The following is a 10,383-nucleotide window of genomic DNA, read 5'->3' as shown; positions in this document are numbered from 1 at the left end:
ACAAAAATAAGATTAGAATAGTGAATTAATGAAATGGTAAATCATAAGGCACATTAATTAATTGTAGTGAGAGTTAATGTCGAAAATTTACCATCCACTTATCTCCCATTCCCCATGTTTCCCTCTCTACCATACCAATACATACAAAATGTGAGAGCCGGAGGTCAAACTTTTATCCCCACGATTTTCTCTCTCTTGAAATCAACACGGTTTTAATTTGACTAAAAAAAAAAGGAACTATTTATAACCATTTATTTATTTTCTTATTATTTTTTTTTTTTTTGAATAGAGAAAGAAATTAGATCGGAAGCGATCCGCCAATGGGGAGTGGTTTTTACAATCTTTTGAAAGCAAAACTTACTCCAAAACCACCTTAACACCAACGAATAATTTTCTCTCTCTTCCTTTTTTTCTCTCTAAACTTTCAACTTTCTGATCCGCAGGAGGGAAATTTGTTCGGCTGCAAGAAACTCACCATTGATTCTCCGATTTGGAATTCCTTGATCGAGTTTTGCCTAAACAACGCATTTTAATTTGTTGGTTTTGTATTGAAGGACGTGGATTGGAGGGGAATCTTGAGGGATTTTTTGGGATTTTTTCTTTCCTGTTTTCTTTTTGTGGCGTCTTGATCTCAATCTTGAAGTCATTGTCGGTGGGGTGGTTGATGCGAGCTTAGATTTCATGGTGGTATTTGGCCGCCATGGACGGTGGTAGGCACGGTGGGGAGGCTGTGCTAGGGTTGTTTTTGTTGAGTTGTCGTGGCCAACGATGACTACCTGAAGGAAGCTGCATAGAGGATGATGCAGCTTCACTTCTCGCCTAGCATGAGAAGCATCACGATCTCGACCAATAATGGCTTTATTGATTTCATGAAGATCAAGGTTGCAGCTCGCCATATCTCTTACCGGACCATTTTCCACACCTTCCTCCTTCTCGCATTTCTCTTGCCTTTTGTCTTTATCCTCACTGCCGTCGTTACCCTCGAAGGCGTCAATAAGTGCTCCTCGTTTGGTACTACACTTTACCATTTCGTTATGTTCTTGATCTTCCCCCCCAAATAAATAAGTTTATCTTTTGTTTTATCCATCTGCGAATCTATGATACAGATCTTAAGGATTGATTATCGGATGGTTGCTCAAGCCTCGCGTGATTTCTTTATTGGCTGAGAGATTTAATTTTTCCGTTTCGGCTGATTTATGATAGGTCTTCGTTTTCTGTATGGTTTTGTTTGCGAGAGTATCAAGAGAATCGCATATGATTATATGATTTGCTTGTCAAGATCAAGACTATAACATGTATTGCTCCATTAGGTTTGAATTATATTATCTTCAAGATGCTTTTTCTTGATTTTTAATCGTTTCCTTTTTCCTCGATATAAATGTAAAACAATGCACTGGAAACTTGATCTAGTGCAAATCTCAATAGAAACTCAATTTAGCTATCCGTGGAATTTCGTTGGTTTCTAAAGAAACGTCTACTTCTCTTTCTTTCCCTTCCGGCTGAAATGCTTGTTTTTCTTCGTACATTTGGTCTGCTGATGGTCTTTGTGATTATTTTCTTTTTTTTTGATAATTATGCATTCTTCAATGCGTCTTCTATGTTAGCTTCTCTTACCTGGCTTCTCCCTGCCATCACCAGCCCTTCTTAGTTGTTTTGTGACATCAAATGTGGATTCATTTTTATGTTTTTCTTTACTCTGTTTCAGATTGTTTAGGCAGGCGGTTGGGACCACGACTTCTTGGTAGGGTTGACGGTTCAGGGGTAAATAACTTCTTTCTCATGTGATCATCACAATGTTTTGAATTTTATAATGTGCTTCAGTTGGTTGCATATGTTATTAACTTGAGCTCTTTCCTCTTGGTCATGGTTAAATGTTGCTTCAGAGACTTGTCAGTGACTTTTACAAAATTCTCAATCAAGTTAAAACTGAGGAAATACCCGATGGACTAAAGCTGCCCGATTCTTTCACTCAATTGGTTTCGGAAATGCAGAATAACCAATATGATGCAAAGACCTTTGCTATAATGTTGAAGGCAATGGTATGTATTGTGCTACAAATTCATAGACATAGTGGGAAATGTTTTTTGTTACTTTTTTCCCTCGCTATGTTCTTTTCCACTGTAAAATTTACTGTTGTCCCAAGGAAATATTACAACATTGCTTGTTAGTTAGAGTTGGCACCAGAGCATTTGTTCATCAGTTTAGACCCATGGATAATACTGTAACCATATAAAATGATGCAATTGGGATGTCAAAAGCTGATAAGAGGTAGCTTTGGTAGCATTCAGGTTTCTTGTCTAAGGCAAATGCTCTGCCATTAATGGATACTTTTTTGAAGTGAATGATTTTATTTTTGATGCATTTGTCACTTCTAGGGTTTCTTCATGCTACATCAACATTTAGCTTATATGGATTTGTAATAAAATTCTTTCGTAATAACGTATATATAGAAATTTTGAATGTTGTATTACTAAAAACTTGCTGCGATTTTGATATTTTGGCTCTTTAGGTATAGGGACAAATTGTAGCATATTGTTAACTCCTAACCTGTTTAGACATTTGCAAAGAAATGATAATGGTGTGAAGAAAATGATTCTATGACCAACCTGGATGTAACCATAAAACATTAGAATGATTTTTTGGAAGTTGTGGTAAAATATTTTAGTTTCTTGGTGGCTCCTTTCTTTGTAATCATCTCACATTGAAAAAACTACAACTGAGAAGCGAGAATTACATGAGATGAAATTATCTTTCATTATAATTTTCATTTTTCATTGTATTTTCTGAAAAGAATTTAAAACAAAATTCCTTCTAAATTGCAATAGCTTGTAGGTAAGAAGCATGTTCGGTGAATTGTGTTTAATAGAGGGTTGAAATGAAATTATCTTTCATTATAATTTTCATTGTATTTTCTGAAAATTTTTAAAAATGAAATTCCTTTTAAATTACAATAGCTTGTAGGTAAGAAGCATGCTCTGTGACCTGTGTTTAATAGAGGGTTGGTGTTTGACATGAACATGCTGAGACACATGCCTAACGTGTGTTTGACACATAAATAAGTGTCTAGTTATTTTATTATTTTCTACTTTTTTGACACATTGGCAACATGCTCAGAACACCTTTTTTTTATACATATAATTCATTAATTTCAAACATAACAAATTTTATACCCTTTGAAAAGGAGCTCTCTGGATTAAATAGTCCACTTGATAAATTAAATACTGAATGTAATAGGAAAAAAAGACCCACTAGGTTAAATAAGAAACCTGAACATGTTGCAATGAGAATATGAAAAAGAGTTTGCGTTCTTGATATATTCTTGGTTGTTTTTCTTGTCTTTTTGTGTTTTGTTCTATTTTGATGAAAACTAAGTGAACATACTCTTTGAAGTATTGGATATTTAAAGTATGTTAAGATATTTACACACAGAAATTTGAAAGAAATAACTAATGTCTCCTGTGTTGCTTCTCAGGTTTGTAGTTTCCCTTCAAAGTTCAATACTAACACTAGAGTACTTAAAGCTACAATTTGATAGGACATAGGTCCATGAATTTTTTCTTTAACGTGAATCTGGAGCAGTCTAAATATACTGTGATAAACATGTTAAACCCATTGCATCCATGTTGAAGTAGCTTCTTTGTGGAGCAATTGCTTTTATGATCTCGTGTAGCCCTTGCCTTCTTTTTAAGCGAAAAAAAGAACATTTTTTTTTTCCAAAGCTCTCCTACCACATTTAAATCTTTTTTGTATAGATCTGGTCTGTCAGCATCATAGTGTGTAATTCATGCCTGAAATTTGAAATTTGTGTATATTCAATGTGTTCACATGAACACTTGTACACTTGTACACTTGTACAAATTTAAAATTATTAGGGGGCTAGGAACAAACTTTCCATTTGGGAATGGGAATACAGAAACTCAAGGGGACATACAAACACGGGGAACTAAGTAGTATACAAGAATTTTAAAGCTAGGCGTACTTGACTTGATGAGTTTATGAGTTACATTTTCCAAATCATACTTTTCTAGTTTATCTATGATAATCTAAGACATTCAATTTCTATAGCTATTCATGTTTTCTTCCCTTAATGTTAATATTAATAGTTGCTTAGATTTTTAAAAAGTTGTCGTTTATTGGATTAGGTTCTAGATTTTCCATCAGAAGTTACCATTAAATTCGGTATCTTATTTTTTGCTTTGATTGTATTTCAGATTGATACTGTAAACATCTCCGTTGTGCAGTTAATCTAATGTAATGCCTTTTATCCTGCGTAGATGGAGAAATTTGAAAAGGACATTAGGGAATCTAAGTTTGCAGAGCTGATGCACAAGCACTTTGCTGCTAGTTCTATTCCAAAAGGCATCCACTGCCTATCTCTTCGTTTAACTGATGAATATTCATCAAATGCTCATGCACGCAAACAACTGCCTCCTCCAGAGTTACTTCCTTTACTTTCAGATAACTCTTATCACCACTTTATTTTGTCAACCGACAACATTTTGGCCGCTTCTGTTGTAGTCAATTCTGCTGTGCAGACTTCTCTCAGACCTGAAAAGATAGTATTTCATGTCATTACTGACAAGAAAACTTATTCTGGTATGCACTCATGGTTTGCACTAAATTCTATTGCACCTGCAATTGTTGAAGTGAAAGGCGTTCATCAGTTTGACTGGTTGACAAGAGAGAACATCCCAGTGCTTGAAGCTGTAGAAAACCAAAATGGGATAAGGAGTTATTACCATGGGAATCACATTGTTGGTGCTAATCTCAGTGATACAACACCACGGATATTTGCTTCAAAACTGCAGGCTAGAAGTCCAAAATATATATCCTTACTCAACCATCTTCGCATTTATTTACCAGAGGTAAGTAGACTTGTTCTGTCATACTTTCAATATGTAAGATCTTCAAACACAATTGACTAGAATATTTCAGAAAGTATAACTTTCCTTTTTTGATTGCTTCAAACGCAATTTGTAAGATCTTCAAGTTTTCAAGGGGTCAAGAGTTGGATCTGTGATCTTGATTGCTGCATCCTAGGTTTTGTCATTTCGTGAAGATTAGTAATCGTTGCACTATGAATTTTTTCAACTGACAATTAGTTGTCTCTTCTTTCTCCCAAACAATTGAAATCTGTAGCTGTGAACTGAAAAGAGAATGCAAAACGTGTTTAGGATGTATTATATAAATGCAGATGAATATTATTGGACTGCGGTAACCATTTCACGCTTGAGGCTTAATTAATTTACCTTGATGTTAATTGTAGCTCTTCCCAAACCTGGACAAGGTGGTCTTCTTGGATGATGATGTTGTGATTCAGCGGGATTTGTCTCCCCTTTGGGACATTGATCTTGAAGGAAAGGTAAATGGAGCTGTGGAAACTTGTAAAGGTGATGACGAGTGGGTAATGTCAAAGCGGTTCCGCAACTACTTTAATTTCTCCCATCCAATCATAGCAAAGCATTTAAATCCTGATGAATGTGCCTGGGCCTATGGAATGAACGTCTTTGATCTTCATGCTTGGAGAAGGACAAATATAAGGGAAATTTACCACTCATGGCTGAGAAAGGTAATACTTGATTTTTGCTGATGCTATTTTATGAGATAGGATGCATCTTATTCATTTGTTTTGATGGTTGGGTTTTCTATTTCAGAATCTGAGGTCAAACCTGACAATGTGGAAGCTGGGTACGCTTCCCCCTGCTTTGATTGCATTTAGAGGCCAAGTTCATCCTATTGATCCTTCATGGCACATGCTTGGCTTGGGCTATCAGGAACGAACCAATGTCGAGAACGTGAAGAATGCAGCGGTTATCCACTACAATGGGCAACTAAAACCATGGTTGGAGATTGGCTTTGAGCATCTTCGACCCTTCTGGACCAAGTATGTCAATTACTCCAATGATTTTATAAGAAACTGTCACATCGTGGAATCATAGTCAATTGTCAAAGAAGTAACTGAAAGGGAGGATGAGCAAGCTCAGCTAAATTGAATTAGTTTCCTCGTTCAGAAGGTTGCCCCAATCCATTCTGTTTGGACTAGTATGAGAAATGGGCATTCACATTCGTCTCAGCCATCAGATTCATTCTTTCAGTTTGTAGGCAATAGAAATTCTTGGTTTTTAATATTTTTGGGTATTGTTAATTCATCCTGCTGCTGCAGGGGTTTGAGTTTAGAGTTCTCCTGGTTACCACTGCTACTAAGTGGAATAGAAAAGAGGATATTATTAGGAAAGAAAAAGTTGATTTGATGCCTATGCTGTCATGCCATTAGGTGCACAGAAGAAGGTCTAGGACAGCCCTCCCTACAAACAAACAACATTTTTCCCGCCAGTTGCTTTTCATTTTTTTTTTTGTTCTGTTGTTCCATCTTCATCTCATACCCATATTATAGTCATTTTTTAGAAAGTAGGTTATGGAAAACATTTGCAACTACAGGTCCCATCCAACTGGGTTTTTTTTTTTTTTTTTTTTCTTTTTCTTTTTCCTTTTCTTTTATTTTTTAGGTTCATATCTCTATTCGTTTTGTAATATTCACGATATACATTCCAATTCGAAACTAAATGTGCAGAAAATTCTTTTTCTCCGTCTTATACTTATATTGCTTCTTTTTATTTTCAATTTCAATTGTTTTACTTTTGTCTTTTCATGTTGTTATTCAGTACTAATAGTCTGAGTTATACAATTCTTATTAATAAGTGGCCCCAAGCTTCCAAATTTACAAAATCTTGGCCCATAAACTTATAACTAGTTATATTGTTAAAATGGTTTTTTTTTTTTTTTAAGTTTCAAATTTTGGTTTGCATCACAATTTATTTTCTTCCTCCATAGATCTAGATAACAATCTGAAAAATAATCCTTTTCCTATGTTTTTTATTACTTTTTTTAAGTGCACAACAATGTAGGGTGAGGATTGAAGCTCCAACCTCTAGGAATGAAGTGCATACCAACATTGTGCAAAGTTCACTTTGGCAGAAAAAACATGTTTATAGGTTCTGAATCTAGTTTCTATTTGGTCACTATATTTGAAAATGTTACATGTCTTAAAAGTGTTTGTTTGATTTGTTATACTCAAAGTATTTTCTTTTACTAATATCAAACTATTATAAAAGAAGACTATTAAATACTATGAGTTGGTCATTGGAGGTGATCGTCAAAGTTGGTTGCCGAAGGGAGTTGTCAATGCTAGTTGTTGGAGGTGGTTGTCATTGAAATTAGGAGGTCGAAGGTGATCTTCACTAGGGTTGGCCATTGGAGGTAGTAATTGGAGCTAGTCGTCGGAAGTGGTCTTCCCTGGAGTTGGTCACGAAAGTTCGTCAGAGTTGGTTGGTGAAGTGATGATTGTTGGAGTTGTTAGCATAGAAGGTTGTCAGAGGTGATCGTCGAAATTGGCTGCCAAAGGTAGTTATTGGATCTAGTTGTCGGAGGTGGTTGTCACCAAAATTGAGCATCAGAAGTGGTCTTCACTAGAATTGGGTGTCGGAGTGATCGCCAAAGTTGGTCATTGGAGGCGTCGTCAGAGTTAGTTGTCGAAGGTACATTGGAGTTGGTTGTTGGTGGGTGGAGTTATTGGAAACATTGGAGAGAAAGAGAGTTAGTTATTTTAACCACTTGTAAATAGTTTTATTGTAGCAAAACGAGGGTTAAAACAATCCTTATTCCCCATTATTTTAACACACGCCCTTGGTTGGGAAGGGTTTGTTGAATTAAGGACCAAATAAATTCCTTGCCTACTAAAATTGTAGTTAAAGAGTCCACATAGAACTGATGGATTTTAAAAAAATAATGCTTATGGTTCCAATGTTCAGGCATGATTATCGTTGTAACTTAAACATGTATATGGAGACATACAAATTGATCGTGTTTTAAGTGATAACCTAAATTGGTATAAGGATACAGAGAGATACCTTATCCTGGTGATACTACGAGTATGACTCGCTTTGTAGTGTTACAAATGTTGTAAAGTGCTACAAATTATTTGATCTTGATCATTCGTGTATTAGACATGCGAGCGAGGATATTCTATATAAAGGAGTTTGTATAAGATCGGACCACGAAATGTTTAGTCTCGTTATATAATGCCATTCATAATTGAGACTTTCATTTCACTAGGATGACCATAGGTAACATCACAATCATAGACATCCCACATAACCTCTTGCTCAAGAGAGTCAAACTCATCAATCTAGCACAAAGAATGTTCTTGCCCTATGGTGGAAGTTTTAATATCATCGAAAATATTAAACTTGACCAACTCACCATCGAACTCCATAGACAAAGTGCCCTCATCTACATCAATCTTAGTCTTAGCCATCTTCACAAAAGGCCGCCCAAGCAAGATTGATGCAGATGAGATAGATGTGGGCTCTTCCATCTTAAGGACATAGAAATAAGCAGGAAAAAGCAACTCATTGACCTGAACTAGGACATCCTCTATGACTCCTAATGGGTGTATAAAGGACCTATCAGCTAATTGTATGATAACTCCAGTTTCAATTAGGTACTTTAATTTTAATTTTTGATAAATTGAATAAGGCATAACATTTATTGATGCACCCAAATCTAGTATGACCTTATCAATTTTCTTTTTGCCTATGATGCAAGGAAGAGAAAACATACCTGGATCCTTCTGTATTTCTGGAAATTTTTCTGTAGGATTGCAGATACGGATTGACTTATCACCATCATTTCCTTTTCTTTGGCTTGTCTTTTCCTCGTGCAAAGCTCCTTCAAGAATTTTTCATATTTAGGAATTTGTTTGATGGCATCGAGGAGAGGAATATTTATCTCTACCCTTCTAAACATCTCCAAAAGCTCATTGTTCTTGCCTGCAACTGGTTTTTTTAGCCTAGCAAGCTTGGAAGGAAAATGTGCTTTAGGCACATATGCATCTAAAGGAGGATAAGGGTGAGAAGATACTCCTTGTTTGTTTTGTGGTGGAAAAACGGTTTGATCTGAAGAAGAAATTTCTGGATTCTCTAATTTTGGCTCTTTTACTGACTCAACAGGTGGCTCCAACTCCTTGCCACTCCTCAATGTGATTGCACTAACATTCTCACTAAGAATTGACTTAGGCTGGGACGAAAGTTTGCCAGACTGTTTCTCCAATCTGCTTATAGAGGTGGCTAGCTGTGAGACTTGGGTCCCCAAAGCTTCAATGGCTTTCTTTGTATCTTGCTGAAAATGTTGTGTATCTTGTTGAAATTTAAAAGAGTTATCAGCAAGACTTTTAACAATGTCTTCCAAGGACATGCCTGAACCAGACGGAGCTCCATGATGAGGTTGAGCTTGCTCATTCTGCCCTCCCCATTTGAATTTTGAGTGGTCTCTCCACCCAGGATTGTAAGTCTGATTGAATGGGTCCCGCCTTTTATTTTGTCCATTGTAATTGTAGCCTCCAATGGCGTTTACCTTAGGAATTACTCCTTTCGGAGCACTTGGGCAAACGTCAGCTGAGTGACCAGTCCCATGACATACTTGGCAAACAAAAGTGGGCTGTCCAATTTCCACCTTCGCCAACTGCTTAACAACAGAAACTAAGTCACATATTTCTTTCTTAAGTTCACTTACCTCATTGGCAGACTTTACACTAACTGCAGCTCTAGTTTCAAACTGTTGAGAATTCGCAGCCATGGTAGCTATTAAGTTCATGGCCTTAGTCGGGTTTTATTGACTAAGGCTCCTCCTGTAGTTGCATCTATGCTGCTTTTATTCGTCTGCATCAATCCCTTATAAAAGTACTGGATCAAGAGTTAGTCTGAGATCTGATGATGAGGTCACTTGGCAAAGGTCTTTTTGAATCATTCCCAATACTCATGAAGGGTGGGTCTCTTCATCAAACTGCATGATGCTATAGATTTCCTTTCTCACACTGGCAGCTCGGGATGCTGGAAAGAATTTTTACAAGAACTGCCTCTGTAATTCCTTCCAGGATGTGATGCTTCCTAGTGGAAGAATGTAGAGCCACTCCTTGGCATCTCCCTTCAATGAAAAGGGGAATGCCCTTATATTGATATGTTCTTAGGTCACCCTATTGCACACCACATAGAATTCCTTCAGATGTTTGTGCGGATCCTCACTTTGTACACCAGAAAAAGTAGGAAGTGAATTAAGCTAGATTTAAGCTCAAAATTACATGTCGTCTCAGAATAGGCAATGCATAAGGGCTGCTGAGTGAAGTCTGGTGTTGCAAGCTACTTGAGGGACTTTTCTTATTCGATCATTACTAGGAAATTTTCAGGAACATTTCCTTTATATGTATGTCTTCAACAAGAATTTGTCAGTCAAGAGCAACCTGCTGTCTCCTCTCTCTTCTGATTCTCTGCTCCTCCCTAGAGATCTCTGCAAAATACAATTGTTTAGCACCATTGAGAGTGTGGGTCA

The 10,383-nt window shown here is 36.6% G+C and overlaps 2 protein-coding genes across 2 annotated transcripts; one reads left to right on the top strand and one right to left on the bottom strand.

Annotated features, from left to right (window-relative positions):
* Positions 1–299: 299 nt before the first annotated feature.
* LOC120069690 (probable galacturonosyltransferase 14) lies at positions 300–6,354 on the top strand. The gene is made up of 6 exons (XM_039021473.1): positions 300–1,011; positions 1,706–1,761; positions 1,884–2,039; positions 4,275–4,865; positions 5,267–5,569; positions 5,655–6,354. The coding sequence occupies exons 1-6, from the start codon at positions 798–800 to the stop codon at positions 5,937–5,939; spliced, it is 1,605 nt and encodes a 534-aa protein (XP_038877401.1). The 5' UTR covers positions 300–797; the 3' UTR covers positions 5,940–6,354.
* A 1,831-nt stretch (positions 6,355–8,185) lies between these two features.
* On the bottom strand, positions 8,186–9,633 carry LOC120069694. The gene is made up of 2 exons (XM_039021478.1): positions 8,620–9,633; positions 8,186–8,503 (listed from the first exon to the last, which is right to left on the bottom strand). Exons 1-2 carry the CDS (start codon positions 9,631–9,633, stop codon positions 8,186–8,188), a joined length of 1,332 nt encoding a protein of 443 aa, XP_038877406.1.
* Positions 9,634–10,383: the final 750 nt, after the last annotated feature.

Source organism: Benincasa hispida, unplaced genomic scaffold (genome assembly GCF_009727055.1).
Source record: "Benincasa hispida cultivar B227 unplaced genomic scaffold, ASM972705v1 Contig548, whole genome shotgun sequence".
NCBI classification, from domain to species: Eukaryota; Viridiplantae; Streptophyta; class Magnoliopsida; order Cucurbitales; family Cucurbitaceae; genus Benincasa; species Benincasa hispida.
The sequence above is the reverse complement of the archived record's forward strand: the minus strand, read 5'-3'. Positions and strand labels throughout refer to the sequence as shown.